Here is a 17,549-nt window from a genome sequence, read left to right as displayed (position 1 = left end):
TACAGCGAGGATGATTCTGAATATATTTTTTCTCTTAACCCAGAAGCCACGCAAGAAGGCAGTAGACACTTCTGTGGTGAGCAACAGTGAATCAGGCACATCTTCAGACAGCTCAAGTGACGGGTCCCTCAGCAGTGATCTGGAAGACCTTGCAGAGGATGATGAAGACGACGATGATGACGATGAGGATGACGAAGAGGAGGACAAGCAGAGTGAATTGTCAGACTCTGAGAAGCGGACAAAGAAGAAATCAAAGGTAAAGAAAAGTAGTAAATAACCTTTTTTTGTTAAAGTGGAATAACATATAGAGACAAAGGGTCTCATTAATGTGCGGGAACAAAACAGGAAACACAGCACGAAGCCAGCTTTCCCTTGTCCTCACTGGGCATGGCACACTTGACTGCTCTGAGGACCCTGTGCCTTCATTCACTAAAATAGAGCCCAAATGTTGAATGAATTAAAATAAATTATCATACTGTGAGGCTATTCTTTGTTTCAAGAGTTCTTTTTATTTAATTTGCTCCACAGGTTTTGATAGCAAGCACTGGAACTGCAAAGACAGACAAACCACTCTCTGGGGTTCCCATAACGGAGCCCCAGGAAAAGGCTCAGAAGGTCTCCTCTAGCCCCCCAACCCTCATGCCCCTACCCTGCTCTGTCTCTCCTCCTGCCCTGTCCCAAGCCTCACCGCTGGCTCTGCAGAGCTCCAGGTCCCGGACAGAGGCGCCACAGCAACACTTTAGTGTGATTCAGTCCACTGGCCTAGCTGCCAACTCAAAGCCCCTGGCACTCCTCAGTCAACCGCGTAGGGAGTCTGCACCGTCTTCCTCCCCTATAGCCCTCACCACATCTCCAAAGGCACTCTCCAGCAGCGCCTCTCCCAAACCACCCAAACTGCTGCCTTCCTCCTCTCCCCAGCACTTGCCCCTCTCCCTCTGCTCCTCCCCCAAGCCTCTCTCTGTGCCCTCCCCACCCCGTTCGACTCTCCCGCTGTCTACCTCCCCTAAACCTTTTGGTTTGACCTCATCTGTAACAACCTCCCGGAAGTCCTCACAGAAACCACGTCAACACGCTCCTGGCGGCGCCAAAGCCAACAGGAGGAAAATGTTGGAAGCCTCACTTGCGCAGATCAATGAGTTCAGGCTCAAACAGGTAAGCCAACCTAAAACAGCAGTTGAATAATATAATGTACTACATTTATCCAACTAAATGACACACAGATGTCACACAGTGCATATTACTGTGTGCGAGAGAGACATTCAACCTCTAAAGTTATTTCAAACATTTCCACTAAATACAGTAAAATATATCATCTGCTGGATCTCACTGTGGAGTTATATTTCCCTCATTTTCTTCATCTGTACAACATGATAACCAGAACCTCTTTCAATCTGGTGTTCATTTACCATAACACAAAATCCAAGCAGCCTTCAGACAGCTACAGAACTGTTGGTGGTGAAGCTGTGCACTAAATTTAAACATAAAATCAAAACACTGACGATTGCAGTTTCTCATTCACAAGAGACTGGGATTTTGTATCAGAGGGAATCATGATTTGAAGGCCCTCTTTAGTATTGCAGCACAGCCATGAGCAAATTCTCACTTGAGGAGGCAGTACTTTAGAGTAAAATTGTAGGGCAATGGGATTGGATGCAGAAATACAAGCAGATATTTAGGACATTTCCAAATTATGTGTGAAAGTCTAACCTCTGGGAGAGGAAAGAGTCTAGGAGTATAAGTAAGTGCATGTTTTGTCATTGTGTGCAGCGGTTATTGGCTGTATTTAAGTTGTTGTTGTTGTTGTGAAATGAAAATAACATATGTTCAAATCATCCAGTCTACAACACTTTGTCATTGTTATCCTCCAGCCTTGCAGAAAGTACTGTAGTATTTTCACAAGTTATTGTAGTATACACAAAAGACAAAATGAGTTTTTTATAGATCTGTACTGTACCGATTTGAACTGATGAACTGTGTTTTCCAGTGTTTTTGCCCAAATTAAAGCTCTCTCACATCTTAACCTTAAAGCTGCAACAATCCAAACATTGTGCTCTATCATCTATGTGTTTTTGTGTGGTTTTCCTTGTGTTTTTCACACTTTTGGTTTACAGCAATTACACACAATCAGCTGGTGCTACGATTAACCTGTTGATAAAAAGGTTAATGCTTTTAGTTTCATTATCATTCTGAGGCAGACTTTGGCTCTGTACACACACACACACACCACTGTATTATTAATGCCTTTTGTCGCATAAAATTGTATAAAAGTTGACATTTTTCTTCCCTTTTACTACAAAATTCAGTTTCACCAGATGAAATATGAACAATAGCACAGTAATCAATAAGCTAAACCTATTGAGATCAGCTTATTCTGTGAAAATCATTTCCCTTTTTCTGTTTTACCAGCACAGAGAAGTTTACAACAAGCTAAATTCCCCTTGTGGTTTCAGCACTGTTACTGTATTTCATGGTCTGTGAAATTGATTTGTTTCACTTCATATCACATCCAGTTGAAAGTGCAATGTTAAAGTCTAACCTGCTTTTGCTTAAACACAGATTGAACCAAACTTGTCATCAGTTTAAAAAGGCAAGCATAGCCCAGCTGCATGATGATAATGATGATGGAGCTTTTGAAATGTGAAGACAAATAATTATAATTTTAGAGAGATACTCAGTGGTTCTTTTTGTGAACTTGGCTGAGTACAATGCCTTTGGTTATTGCATTTATGTTCTTTTTGTTTCTAAGAAAGGAGCTTAGACACAGTTAACTGTACCAGTGTTCTGCATTGTAGTTTTGTCACCTGCTCAAACAATCAACAGTGATTTGAACTGACAGCTAGAGCAACTCCACTTTGTCCCATTTCTTTTCTAATTTTTTTTCTAACCTTTCTTTGTTCCTCTTATTTTGCCCCACCCCCCTCCTCCCTGCCCTTATCTCCCTGGCTCTCCTCATTCTCTCCCTCTCTCCTCCTCCTCCATTCCCAGACTCTCATGTCCCAAGGGCAGACGTTCCCAGCTGAGCAAAAGAAAAAGCAGCAGGGGCCAAACAGGTCTCCCAAGAGGAAGTCTCTGTCTTCATCTCCATTGCCACCCGCTCCACCTCCTCCACCCCACAACAATCACTCCAACCTCTTCCTCTCGAGTGCCCTGCTGGGGCTTCCCGAACCCCATCACCCCAATGGAGTCATCCAAAGCACCACTCAGGACGCACCATTGGCCCTCATCACCAAACCTCGCAAAGACTCTGCCTCTCAAGGCAAGTCCCCTCAGTGCGACTCTGATGGTGGGTCAATGCCTGTCAATCTGAGCACAGGGGCGAGTAGGACCCAAGCAACCGCCCAGGCTGGACTTCCGTCACAGCCCTCCACTACCTCACCCCATGCTACAGGCCATGGATCCCGAAAGAGCAAGACCGCCAAGGGTAAGGGACAGGCACCAGGGCTTGGACAGGGACAGGGACAAGCAGCAGACCCTTTAGCTGCCTGGAAAGGCTTCTCTCAGAACCACTTGGTACAGTCTCTAGTAGATTTGTTTCGTGGAGGAGAGCCCGGGATTGGGATTCCTGGAGTTAGCATCCCTGGAGTTGGAATTCCTGGGATGGGCATCCCTGGGACTTGTAACCCCACAGCTGGTCTCCCTGCTAATAAAGAATCTGATGACTCGGGAGATGATGATGATGATGAGGATGACGACCTTGAGGAGGAGGAGGAGGAGGAGGATGAGGAGGATTCAGATGATAGTCTGTCAGGTTGGTACCTTTTTTGTGCACAAGCAACTTTCACAATTAAGTAAAGAGTTAACCATGGAATATTAACATTAATAAAGCGACTAATTGTTATTTTAATAATTCTTTAATCCTTTGATAATTTTCTCCATTAATTAATTAATTAATTATTGCGTTAATAAAATGTCAATCATAATTTCCTAAACTCAAGGTGGTAATTAAATTACATCTCATGCTTGACAAACAGTTAAAAACAATTTAAAAATATTTAGTTTATTATCATTGATAGCATATCCTCACAACTGAGAAACCGTAACTGCACAGAATTTGGAATTTTTGCCTGAAAAATTACTTAAATCATTAATCAATGATTTAACAGTTGCTGGTTTATCTGTTGATGAACTAATCAATAAATTGACTTAACCTTTCAGGTCTAATTAACATAAGGCTCCATCAGCTCAGTTATTAAAGAAATGTGTTTGAAATCCTCAGAATACAACCGAGAAATGTGTTTTGGTGAATTAATACCTCGTTAATCTTGAACTATCAGCTCTTTAGCCACTTTGTGTCCCTTCTTTCCCACTTTTAGAGTCTGACAGCAACTCAGACAGTGACATCTCTGGAAAGAAAGTGAAGGAGTTTAAGCTGCTGCCGTCTGGATCATCTAAGAAGGAGATGACACCCTCCAGGCTAACCAAAGGCCCAGAACTACTGAACACCTCAACTAATCACACAGCCACCAGCTGCTCCCCTCTCAACCTACAGGTCATCAAGACTCCCACCATTGTCACCAGCTCCAGTGCCTTGGCCTATCACAGCTCTCCAGGCTCTTCCTCCTACAGTCTAGCCTCTCCGTTAGGTAATGTGTTCAAAAATCTGATGCAGAAAGATAGTTTTAGTCGAAACTCATTTATGTCTGTGTTGTAATGCTGCAGCAAAAGAAAGCACATACATAATTATGAGTTTTTAAAAGTTACGAGCACTAAACTTTATTTAGGTTATATGTTTAAATGTGTCCAGTGCTGTTCCTGATGTACCTCTTACTGACTTACTGTGGGTAGCAGATGTTTACTTTCGTCACAAATCTATATGCAGCACCACAATGGAGGCTATAGCACACTGCAGATGGCAGGCTTTTGTTTACTAAAGTCTAGCATCTGCTCTTGAGTAACAGAATATCCTGTCATCCTCAGAATATTGTGAATTGTTACCTTTAGAGAGGCAGGAAGAGGACAGTTGGTTGTCATGATCTAACTAGAGCTCTGAGGTCCTGTAGAGGCATGCCTGAGAGCCCTGACAACTGGTTTGGCGCAGCATTATCAATGCGGAGAGAATACTCATATCAGAGAAAACAGGACATATGTGTAGCTTGCCAGGAATGTTTCAAGCAGGTATTCCAGTCTTTCTCCTTTTGAAGGTAACTTTCTTTTCTGTTTTCTAAGTGGATATTGTTCATTAGATCATACCTTTGTGGTCTAAAGGTACTTTTATATATATCAGGGATGGTATTTTAGTTTTATGACTGAATCATGGTGGTGATCACATGGTGCTGGTAAATGCAGGTTTGGATTGCCAATGTAAACATGCGTGTGTGTGTGAAGCCCCTTTCGGGCTTCTGGATCAAGATTTGTATTAAGATTTCCTTAACACTTTCAACACAGCACAAGTCTGAACTGGTTGTCGTCAGATTAACATAAAGACCACAGTAGCACAACAGGTAAAACATGTACAGTGAGAGAGAGAGAGAAATAAAGAGAAATGTCAGTCTTGTTTTGTTTTCAAAGATCACTAAAAAAAGTTTTATCTCAATCTTCATCTCCTTTGGTGGTTAAATCTGTTGCATACTACTATGAGAGGAGGCAGAATAGTTTAAAAGACAACTTGAACAACCACAAAAACATCATTCATATTAACTGCATGGATGAATAAATTTGTGTGAGCTAATTGGAGTCCCAACTTAATGTCCTCTCAGTCAGTGCTTGTGCATTATATAACAGGCTGCCGGGTCTGCTCTCGAATAACATTAAATGATGAAATTGATGACAAAATGTATATACGTGGATTCATTATGAGGGGCAGTGGCAAGCATCCCTCATGTTTACGATGGTTATTAATTAAGATTTCAATGGCCAAAAACTAAAGTTTAAAAATTCATCAGTGACGCAGCCTGAGAGACACCGAAATCTAGTCTACATCCTCCAAATCATAACATATTTTACTCTTTCACTGTTCCTTCTTGCACACCAGGTGCAAATATCACACAAGCATGCAGCTCTGTTCTGTCATTTCTGAAATAAGTAGAAGCATTAACATAAAAGACACTTGACAAAAAGCCATTCACTTCAACAAATAGATGAAGCCAGCAATGTGACGTATTCCATGTCTGAAAGGGGTTTTATTGGGTTCCTGCCTGGTATGATTACAGTAAGTTCACAGGCTTTGACTGCAGTTACCGTATGTGTGAGGGTTTCAGTCATAGGTTTTGCTGTCAGATTGATGGCTGAACTCTGTCTCTCCACAGGCTTAGGGAAGAGGAAGAGGGTGATGGATGAGAAGGAGATGATGATACCTCTGGAGTTGGGGTATGTACAAGAGGCTGAGAGAAATAAAGCTCTGGCTTATGAAGTGCTTCACTTCTGACTGTGTTGAAATCTTTGTCACTTGTATTGTCCATATCCACTCATGTTCTCGCTTGTACTATTCTCATTGTTCATGAACAACTTTGATGTTTTTTTCATTCTTAAAATCCCAGGTGGCGGAGAGAAACAAGAGTCAAAACAGCGTCTGGGCGGCCGCAGGGCGAGGTGGCTTACTATGCCCCGTGTGGCAAGAAATTAAGGCAGTACCCAGATGTGATGAAGGTACCTCGGTGTTGCAGCGCTGCAGCATTGTCTACAGCTGTGATCCAGAAGCAAATGTTTTGAGGCAAAATGAATGGGCTGTTGAGTTTGTAACAGGGTGGGAATATGAGAGAGACCAAATCACGCCATTGTGGGTGGAGGGATATTTCTACTAATAATTACAACACTGCCCATTCACATTGCTCAAACAAATGCTTGTGTATCAGGATTTGTTAATGTTATCTCTGCTTCTGCACTCCCCTCGCTCCACCCCTACCCCTACCCCAACCCCAACCCCAATCCCTCCTGCTTTCTGTGATCCTAATAGTGAGAGATGATTTTCTTAGATTCACTTATTGTGCCACTTTTTTTCACCTCTCCCTTCCCAAAAAATGATTAATGGTTAGTGTTGGGATGCACAGCTTCAGCCCCATTTTAACAATATATTATAGATAGACTATAATCTTCTGTTTGCTTCATACATTGATTGTCAGAACGGCCTTTGAGCGCAGTAGTCCAAACAGAAAAATATCTACTCATTCATTGTAGGATCATTCACTCGCTGCCAGTCAGTCAGTAGGCAGTAAAAAGCCAAGCATGGCGCTGATAAATAAGAAAGGGCCTGAATTGTGCATCCCAAGGTCAGAACCGTTTTTCTTCCCTGAGAGCTTTTGCTCTTTTTTTGTCCCCTGGCTTTTATAATGATTAGCAGCACTGCACAGATGCACACTGTAACCTTAGACTCCCTCCAATCTAGTGCCTCCCAGTTGCTTTTCAATGTCGCTAATTTCGCTTTTTTTTTCTGCCTAAACCAACGCCATTATTATTTTCTCTTCTATAGTATCTATCCAGAAATGGAATAAGTGGCCTCACGCGTGATAATTTTAGCTTCAGTGCAAAGATAAGGGTTGGTGACTTCTATGAAGCCAGAGAAGGACCCCAGGTGACTGCCTTTCATCTCTCTCTCTCTCTCTCTCTCTCCCTGATCCCTGTTCATCTTTTCATCTAGCGGCAGGCAAAGCTTCATGCAGCAGTCACTGTCAGGGCATGGATAGGAATCAACCAAAACCCTCAGTAGTTCTAGTTCATAGACCTCTCACTGTGCATGGAGAAATGTAATAATCAGCTGACATTACTTCCACAGGTGACCAGTGATATATGCCATGTTATGTGTCTGTGATACAGAGAGATAAACTAGAAAATAGATAGCTGTGTATTATTGGAAGCAGAACAGAGGGAATAGAATAAATACATGCAGTGCTGAGGGGCCAGAAAACCAGATTAGATAAAACCTAAAATAGATGATCATCAAATGAGTAATTCTTATTTAGTGTACTGTTTAGCCAGCTTTTTTCCATGTTTATAATAGAAAATTGAATAATGCATCATTTTAAAAATGCAGAAATAAGTTTTTATACTCTTTTGAATACACCCAGATCAGTCTAGGTAATGATTAAATTGTTGTATGTACTTGTTGTACCATCTGTCAACAAATCTTTCATTGTTGTCTCCCCAACTCCCCCCGATCCCTCCATGTCCACATTATTTTCTCTCTCCAGGGTTTACAGTGGAGCCTGTTGAAGGAAGAGGAGGTCATTCCTCGTATTTTGGCGATGGAAGGTCGGAGGGGTCGCCCCCCGAATTCAGAGCGTCAGTTAGCGAGCGATGGTGGCAAAGGTAGCCGACGGAGAAAGGGACGACCCCCTAATGTGGGTGATCCACTGGTGCCGGAGGGCCCCAGTCCCAGTGAGGTCAAACTTCTGCGCAAACTAGAGGCTCAAGGTTAGCAGAGGAAATGAGCCCTGAAATATGTTTGTCATAAGTATATGTTCCATTAATCAACCAGCCGTTATATACGTACCAGAGGCCAAAACTAGTTTATTTGTGTTTTAAATATTTCTACTGTAAATATATGCAAACTTTCTCAATCTGTTGTACTAGAAACATCTATTTTCATGTGTAGAAATAGCCAGATACATGTCAGGATCATTCAGAGTTGTTATCTTAGGGCATTATTAAGTTGTCTTTCTTGATGTTTGCCTATGCCAAGCTTTTAGCTTTGATAATAACATAACTGCAGATGTTGGAGGATGATTACAAAGTCAAAGCATCTTTTATGGCACCAGAGCCCTCTGGTAGAATTACACAGACAGTTGTAGCCAAGTAAAAATATTTTAATCATTTATATCTCAATTTTGAAAATGTCATTAGCAAAATTGCATACATTTTTCCTATTGGGGAAAAATTAAAATGTATTTTAAATAGATATCTCAAATTTATATGTACATTTTAGTAAAAAAGAATGATCTCAGTCAAACATACTTTATCAGGCTATAGCAGCATATTTTCTCATTTTCAATTTCTCATTGACAAGGCCTTTCTTTCCTCACTGTGCAGAAATCGCCCGGCAGGCAGCCCAGATGAAACTGATGAGAAAACTGGAAAAGCAAGCATTGGCGCGTGCAGCCAAAGAAGCCCGGAAACAGCAAGGTAAACTCATTTCTTTTAGTGCATTTAACAGGAGCACAGAGCTAGAAGCAAGGCAGTCCTGGTTAATCGGTCAGTCAGTCTTTCAACTACTTTGATCTAAATACATGTAATAAAGACCAGCCCCACCATTTGCCCCTCTAGGGCCAATAGTGATGCTTTTATAGTCTTTGAACACAAGCTTTAATATTCTTATACGCTAATCTCCATTGCTGGCACGAATGAATAATTCTAGTTTCAGAATATTAATAACTTTTAATATTTTACCTACACACATTGTGATCTCAAGAGTGTGAGCTTGGTCATCAGATGGAAAGACAGAGCCCAAATTTCTTCTCTCATACCTGTAATATATTCGGAAATGCATAATGCACCAACGTATTAAAATATAAAGTGTGCAGAGAAAACAATTATCATCTGTGCTTTCAACATCTGAGCGCCCCTGCTATTACAACACACGTCTTTAATTCAACTTTTATACCTGGTAAAAAAAAAAGATGCTCAGATGGTTCAGTTGCATAAATCTGGTAACAAAAACTATCTGCTGATATCTTAGATGTGCTGTCTATCTAAAATCCTAGAATCACTGGTCAGCTCAACACAATGTACCTCCAGCTGGGTTAACTTTACTAAATTCCTTACTACTTAAAGTTAGAGTCACTAAAGAATGTAATAATTTTCATGTATTTAAAATGGTGTGTTTGTGTGTGTTGTGATTGTTGCTTGTCGCTGTCTCACGTTACTTGTGATATAGTTCTCTAAATTCCTTGACCTCTTGTGTAAAATATATCTTGATTTCAGTTAATAAAGTTTAACAACTGTAATCACCTCTGATATAAATACAGTTGATAGTCCTGTTACATGGGTCATTTTCGGGGATACTAATGTAAAACTCAATTGTCTCTTGTAGCTATCATGGCAGCGGAGGAGAGAAGGAAGCAGAAAGAGCAGATCAAGATCCTGAAGCAGCAGGTGGGTTTGCTTCATGCGTGTGCTGACAAATCTTTTTCTTTCCTTTCTCCTTATCTAAAGTGTCCTGACACACATCGTCCCTGTGTGCACAACAGGAAGTGCTGAACGCTTATTTTCTGATGCTTTTGCTTTTCAATCGTCATCATTACTAGACTTATTGTTGTGTCTCTTTGCCCACCCCAACTGGAGCAGAGTGATGGGAAAATGGTTTCATCTAAGGATGTTTTCCAATGTCTAAAATATTAAGAGATTATGTTGTTGTTGTTTTTTTTTTTGTTGCTGTTTTTTTTTAACAGGAGAAGATCAAGCGTATTCAGCAAATTCGGATGGAGAAGGAACTCAGGGCGCAGCAAATTTTGGAGGTACAGAATCTGATCCAACAGCACCTCTGATTAAGCAGAACATTCCTGGATAGCTACAGCCCCTCAGTCTATAGTGTTTTAATCTTCCTAAAGCTCATTACTGAACAGCAGCATGCATTGGAGGAGTTGCGTCTTCTTAGGCATAATTCCACATGGAACTAATGCTAAATTGGTCTTGGTTGACGGCTGTTGAATATTAAAATGGCTGTTGCTGCCTTTTCAGACCTTATTTAAATTGGACAGAAAAGTATTTTTTTCATCAGACAACAGTAACAGTTTAGCATAAGTGGGTCGAGGAAAAAAAAAAGGTGCTGTTTTCCACACTCACACAAACACACATGCAAAGATGCATGCACATCCACAGACACACATACCCAGGCACACACAATTATACTGTAGGAGCTTCAAAGTGTTTTAGCAGGACTAAATCAATTTTGAGTTGACACGGTTGGCAAGCCACTCTTAACGGGAGGCTTCAACATTTTCACAATTACGTGTTAAAGAGATACATTATTCATTCGCTGTGTTTTACAAATTTGACTGGCATTCAGGAGCATGAAATCTTTGCTCAAACCAGAAAACTGCAAACAATCAGTTAAAGTGCAGCAAAGCCCTCATCCAAGACTGATTGATAAATGTCTGTCTTTATGATTTTTGACCTTAATTTGTATTCACAGGCAAAACGGAGAAAGAAGGAAGAAGCCGCCAATGCCAAAATAATGGAGGCTGAAAAACGGATAAAGGTATATTTATGTTTTTAATAAAACCCCTGAAACAGGTATTATAGTAGTCATGCATGTACATTGGACAATATGGTATTACTCAAAAATCACATGAATTGAATCATTTGATATTTAGCAAGATATAAGGCTTTTTCCACTTAAGAAGTAGCTGGCAATAAAATTCAGAGCGGCCCTTTGAAATGGGCTGAAATTCCATCAGTCTGTGGTGATTTTCATGATATTGGTGCTATGGAAGCATATTGATTTTTCCTCATCCTCTCTTTCTTGCCTTCAAGGAGAAAGAATTGAGGAGACAGCAGGCAGAGATTCTGAAACACCAGGTAAGCTTTCACTACAACTTGCTCAGCCTCTTTAAGATATTAGCTAATGCTGAATAAACCCTTCACCTCTAACTTCCCTTGAATTATTTATTTAGTTAGTTATTTAGTTACTTATTGGGATGATTGTGACTGTATCTATCTGTGTGTGTGTGTGTGTGTGTGTGTGTGTGTGTGTGTGTGTGTGTGTGTGTGTGTGTGTGTGTGTGTGTGTGTGTAAGTATATTTGTGCCTCTATGTGCATTTAAATGTAGGCATGTGCGAGTATATATAAATGTGGGTGTGCAAGTGGTTAATTAGCAAACATCAGCTTAATGAAAGTCTTCAGTATTTCTCTTAATTAAACCCCTTGCTTATTGGTATTGGATATTACTTCTGTTCCATAATATTTTGCCAACTCTCTCTGCCAGGAGTTGGAGAGGCATAGACTAGATATGGTATGGGTATGTTTATTTTTGTACATCTAACACCTGCATCGTGTAACTGGTTGTGTTATGGTTGTCATAGCAATGCATTAAGTGTAGCACTGGCTGCTGTCATACTACATTCTTCTGCATGGCTTTCCAGCAAAACCAACAAAAGAGAAAAAGAGTCAGTATGCTGCCTCCATCTGCTCGTCCTGAGGGACAACTGACCCTGTCACGGTGGCCAGGCAGCTTCTGTCCCCCTCCCCCATCCTCCCCTCTCTATTCAGAATGCATTGCAAAGATTGCTAGCCAATCCACACTCACTGTCTTAAAGTGCACTCGAGGAGTTTCCATCCATCACATACATTGTCTAACTGTTGCATTGGAGTACTGTGTTACCCATGAGTGCTTGACGATTCGGCCCAGACATTGAGCTTGTGTCTGTTCGTTCATGCATCTGTTCTGCAGTCCACAGAGTGCTGGACTTTAACCTGCCCCATCCCAGCCTCTGTCATTCACTGTACCTGTACTCTGCACAAAGAATGAAAAGAGCTACTGAGAATCATTTTGTCTTCATGGTGGAGAGATTTCCAGTCAGATTTTCTCCCTCTTTTGATGAGGATACAACACAACTTTTGGTTTTAAATAGTTCTGACAGAGTGTAAAACAACAATATAATCAATTCCACCATGAGGACAAATATGGTTCTGTGTGGCATTTTATTTTGGCCTGGCTGTCCTGCTTGTAGCCCTTCTCACTCATACACAGTCGCAGCTGAATCTAAAGGTCTGCCTATATGTTTCACAGTAAACTCTGAGCCGATTTTTGAATCAACCCCTTGTACCTTCACTCGTGGCACAATGAAGGGGGGGTAATTGAGATACATGAAATAATCCTGGTATTTAAGACTGTCAACATGCAGTTGTACTGAATTTGATGCATTGTACCTTATTATCATAATAACCCTTTAGCAAATGCTATGTTTTTGATGAAATGAAAAGCTAGAAAATGTTGAATGCCACAGGCTTTATGTCCTTTTTGAACTTGTCCTTTTTGAAGTTTTCTATTTTAAGATAAATCAACCAGTAAGGACATAGAAATACTGTAGCAGAGTGCCTGGCATCCAGCCAATTTTGTTTATCACAATGACAAAACAATCCACACAAACAGCCCATTTTAGTGACTAGGTGCTGGAAACGTTCTTGGCAAGCCCTAATAGTGGCAATTGTGTGTTTCTGGTGGATCACAGAGGGAATGACAGCCTGATACGGTGGAGCGGGAAACCTAAAGAGATCAAATAAAATGATAGCCAGTCACCAGTGATTCCTGTGCCCTTTTGCAGCAGACTGTGTATCATGCACCAAAGAACAACATAGATGTCTCATCCTCACCAGTCACATACTGTGCTAATACTTAAGCTGCCAAAACCACTGAGGTGGAACTGCTCTGTTTGTAGCTTCTTTTAACCATTCATTCCTCTTTGTCATCCCCTCACCAAATAATAGTGATGTGTCAAATAAACATTAGCATTGACTCATGTAATAGAATTTATTATTTTGATCGTAATGCCAATGTGGCATGTCAGATGACTTTTTGCAACCAGTATTTTGTTGCTTTTGTTGTGTCAAGCTTTAGTTTAGAGGCGCCGTCACTGATTCCAGCTGCTTCTCTTTTTTGAGCCTGTCATCACATCTACTTTGTATCGCATCTATGTGTTGCTTTTTGGTTGTCATCGTACTACTGTATTCTTCACTTATGCTTCCACCATACATGTGAAAGTGTATACATGTGAAGCATCGTTTTGTGTTTGTTCAAGTATGGTGCCTCTATTGAATTTAGTGCATCACAATTTTACATTAATACATACTAAATGTAGTTGACCTTGACTGGTGTATGTACAACGTGTGCTTGTTAATGTGCCTCTGTTTTTGCCACTGTAGGAGAGAGAGAGGAGGAGGCAACATGTAATGCTGATGAAGGCTGTTGAGGCACGCAAGAAAGCAGAGGTAGTCCATATACTCACAAATACATGCAGAAACACACACACATACACACACACACACACACACACACACACACACACACACAGACACACAAACACTGTCCACTCCATAAAAAGAGCCTAAGTCATTATTCCCTGGATGGAATCCCGCTCTCTCTCCTTTTTGTGCACTCTTTCCCTCCATTCATTTTTTTTCTACACACTTACCAAGTCAAAAGATTCTGGCCCTCGAGCACTTTTCCTTTGAATGCACAGCAGCATTAGGCTGAATTCTAATACAGCTCAGCAAAGTCAAGTAAACCTTCTTGTCTGTTTTCACACGCACACACCACACACATATACATGCATACATACACACAAATGCATACACACACTTTTCCTCCTAATGCTCCCTTGAATTTTGGACTCTCTAGGAGCGTGAGCGCTTGCGGCAGGAAAAAAGGGATGAGAAGCGCCTGAACAAAGAGCGTAAATTGGAGCAACGCAGGCTGGAGCTGGAGATAGCGAGAGAATTGAAGAAGCCAAATGAAGACATGTGCCTGTCTGATCATAAGGTAGTTGAGACATTAGCTCATCTGGTCAGTGCTGAGAAGGTTGTTGAGTGTTATTGAGCACAAAGAAAATATTGTACTTTTTAAAGCTGTGTTTCTGTTCTATTGTTTCTACTGTGTGATGTTCATTAGATTATTTGTTGTTTGCATTAAAGTGCTACTAAATTTGTAGATTTTAGGTAACAAGATGGGATGGACAATGTGATGATGATGATGATGATGATGGTGATGATGATGGTTAAATAGTAAGTTTATCATGTTGTTCAGGGGCATTACTTAAAATAAGACCTCATGGCAGTGAGCATTTTATTTGTGGAAGTGGACGCCCCCAAGTGGCTTAAGGAGAGTACTACATAATGTACAAAAATAAGCTGTCATTAATATAAATTGGGAAGCACCATCCTTCAACAGACAACAGATGTTTAATATATTCCAATTTCCTGTGTTTGTTTGAGTAAATACTTTCTACAGTCCAGACAAAAACTTGGAACAAAACTAATTTTACTCACTTTCATCTGTACAGCTTCTCCCAGACTTCTCCCGAATCCCGGGGCTGATCCTGCCAGGACGTGCCGTGTCTGACTGCCTGATGCTGATGCAATTCCTGCGAGGCTTTGGGAAGGTTTTGGGGCTGGACTTGAGTGCGGATGTGCCCACGCTGGGCATGTTACAGGAGGGTTTGCTCAATGTTGGGGACAGCATGGGCCAAGTCCAAGACCTTCTGGTCAAACTGCTTTCTCTGGCAGTCTGTGATCCTGGTTTGCCACCTGGACAAAAGGTGAGCTATTTGTCCTTCAGTATTACACCTGCCACCACCACCATACCATCTACATTTGACCACCTACTACCTTTTTCTATTATAACTCTACTGTTGTTTTGTAGTATGAACAGTGATCAAATCAACTTAAATGTATCAAAGACGTGCTCATCAACTTTCCTCCTTCATCACCTTCTCCTTCTCTACTAGACAAAGACCATGCTGGGGGACCACCTGACCAACGTTGGCATTAACAGGGATAATGTGTCTGAGGTGCTACAGATGTACATGGGGGCCCATTGTGCCAATACAGAACTGGCCCTTCTGGCCCTCAGCCTGAAGACCAAGGCCTTCCAGGCACACACACCTGTCCAGAAGGCCTCAATCCTGGGCTTCCTGGCTAATGAGCTGGCCTGCAGCAAAGCTGTTATCAGGTGGGTAAAGCAGCTAAAACCGAAAGCTCAGAGTGTCTCACTGAGCACTGTCAAGTGTGTGCCTCCTTTATAGACATCCAACCACTATAACATGTGGGTGGATGGTTATAAAGTGATCTACATTACTTCCTCTAACAAAATCAGCCAATCATACACCTAATAAAGCCACAGTAGTGAGCAAGAGAGCCCTTTTGATTTTAACTAAATTCATTAATTTCATATTAAACTTTTTACTTTGATCACTGTCAGCCTCTTTGAGCATACTTACTTATTGTGAGATTCTGATACTTAATACCAGAAATATGTATTAACATACTATAAGCAACTGACAAAACAAAATACTGCATTTCCTCTTGCAGTGAGATTGATAAGGGCCTGGACCAGATGGCAAACATGAGGAAAGACAAGATTATTATGGAGGGGAAACTCAAGAAGTAAGTTATCTTTCATTTTAAAAAAGAAAAGTTTTAATTTTCTATACACTGTCATGCTCAATGTGTGCATGTTAATCAAGGTTGAGGACCATTCATGCCAAACGCACTGGAAGGAGAGAGGCAAGTGCGGGTGTGGAGGAGAATCAGTCCATTGGTACTCCCTCCTCTGCCGTCAAACGCAAGAGGAAACTAGGTGCAGACAGTGATGATGATGACGAGGACGACGAGGACAGTGATGACCAGGCCGAGGAGGATGATGACGAGGAGGAGGAAGAAATTAAGAAGGTTAAAAAAGTGGAGCTATATGATGAAGTAAGAAATATAGATCCATCTATAGATTTGTTATGAAAGCTGACCTAAGAGGATGGCTAACAGACTTTGTGTTTTTTCTGTCCTGTCAGGATGAAGTTGACCAAGCCACCAGTATCGAGGAGCTGGAGAAGCAGATAGAGAAGTTAGCCAAGGTATGTTCTCTATCAAAATGTGCAAGTGCTGTATCAGAGTAAATACCAATTATCTTCAATTTACAAGGCATCAGAAAATCTAATCCAATTATCTTGGGGAAGTTACTATGAATGTTATTATGATGAGATAAACCACAGAAAGTGAAAGTGTTTTTACTGTTTTTAATTTCTCACCATCACTATAAATGGTGTGTGTGACTCTGTTTTTAAGTATAATACACAAGAGCAACATCCCAACACTGTAGGTGATCTGATTTTTCTAGAACCTTGATTTTCTTGAACCAAGGACTGCTTTATTACACGGTATTGATGCCAGCCATGTGTAATGTACATTTTATATACATGTATGCTGACATATGGCTGTTGCTAATGAAGGCATTAATTAGCTAAATAAATTACCTCATTAGCATAGCATGTAATGGTTAATATATCACAGAGATTACAAAGGGACATTAGGCAGCATAATTGTCTTTTGTTTTCCTGAAGGTCTGTTGATCAAAACATGTATAGAAATGAAAAAAATCTGTTATGTACAATTTCAGCAACATCATCAGACCAGAAGAAAGCTATTTGAGATATCACATTCTCTGCGCTCCATGATGTACGGCCAGGACCGTTACCGCCGCCGGTACTGGGTACTTCCCCACTGTGGAGGGGTCTTCATTGAAGCCATGGAGAGTGGAGAAGGTAGTTACCGTACAATACTCACACACACAAAGGCCTTTTCACACCTATCTTGTTTGGTACAAACTTTTGGTATTTTAAGTTTGATCCAAAGCAACATCATATGGTCCAGATGAAACTGTCGAACCATGGCCAGAAGAAAAAAGGTGGTCTTGGTCTGAAAACATTTTTTGGATGGTTCAGACTTACAAACTACAGGAAATTCAACTGTCATCATAACCAAAGAAAAGGAAAAATGAGCTGCCATACCACATGCGGACAGAAAGAGACCTTGTCTTTAATTGAAATATGGTCCACAATGTCATAAAAAGTCATCTGGACACAACTTGTTTGGTTTGGACTTTCAGGTGTGAAAAGTCTTGTTGTATGCT

General features: G+C 41.0%; 1 protein-coding gene across 5 annotated transcripts in view; it reads left to right on the top strand.

The window, feature by feature from the left end:
* The window catches only part of LOC128362530 (bromodomain adjacent to zinc finger domain protein 2B-like), a 74,114-nt gene that overhangs the window by 47,369 nt on the left and 9,196 nt on the right, over positions 1-17,549 (top strand). For 2 of the 5 annotated variants that reach the window (XM_053323340.1, XM_053323316.1), the window contains exons 7-27: positions 44-256; positions 529-1,152; positions 2,986-3,748; positions 4,314-4,583; positions 6,246-6,306; positions 6,477-6,585; positions 8,124-8,346; positions 8,962-9,054; positions 9,962-10,023; positions 10,320-10,385; positions 11,063-11,128; positions 11,404-11,448; positions 11,856-11,882; positions 13,793-13,858; positions 14,268-14,408; positions 14,929-15,183; positions 15,373-15,596; positions 15,956-16,030; positions 16,111-16,342; positions 16,432-16,494; positions 17,037-17,181. In XM_053323340.1, coding sequence (XP_053179315.1) covers positions 44-256; positions 529-1,152; positions 2,986-3,748; positions 4,314-4,583; positions 6,246-6,306; positions 6,477-6,585; positions 8,124-8,346; positions 8,962-9,054; positions 9,962-10,023; positions 10,320-10,385; positions 11,063-11,128; positions 11,404-11,448; positions 11,856-11,882; positions 13,793-13,858; positions 14,268-14,408; positions 14,929-15,183; positions 15,373-15,596; positions 15,956-16,030; positions 16,111-16,342; positions 16,432-16,494; positions 17,037-17,181 — 3,823 coding nt within the window. Of the gene's footprint in view, positions 1-43; positions 257-528; positions 1,153-2,985; positions 3,749-4,313; positions 4,584-6,245; positions 6,307-6,476; positions 6,586-8,123; positions 8,347-8,961; positions 9,055-9,961; positions 10,024-10,319; positions 10,386-11,062; positions 11,129-11,403; positions 11,449-11,855; positions 11,889-13,792; positions 13,859-14,267; positions 14,409-14,928; positions 15,184-15,372; positions 15,597-15,955; positions 16,031-16,110; positions 16,343-16,431; positions 16,495-17,036; positions 17,182-17,549 lie in introns of all 5 variants that reach the window. The other 3 variants (XM_053323332.1, XM_053323307.1, XM_053323324.1) reach the window with 2 other exon arrangements.

Source organism: Scomber japonicus, chromosome 1 (assembly GCF_027409825.1).
Source record: "Scomber japonicus isolate fScoJap1 chromosome 1, fScoJap1.pri, whole genome shotgun sequence".
Taxonomy (NCBI): domain Eukaryota; kingdom Metazoa; phylum Chordata; class Actinopteri; order Scombriformes; family Scombridae; genus Scomber; species Scomber japonicus.
The sequence above is the reverse complement of the archived record's forward strand: the minus strand, read 5'-3'. Positions and strand labels throughout refer to the sequence as shown.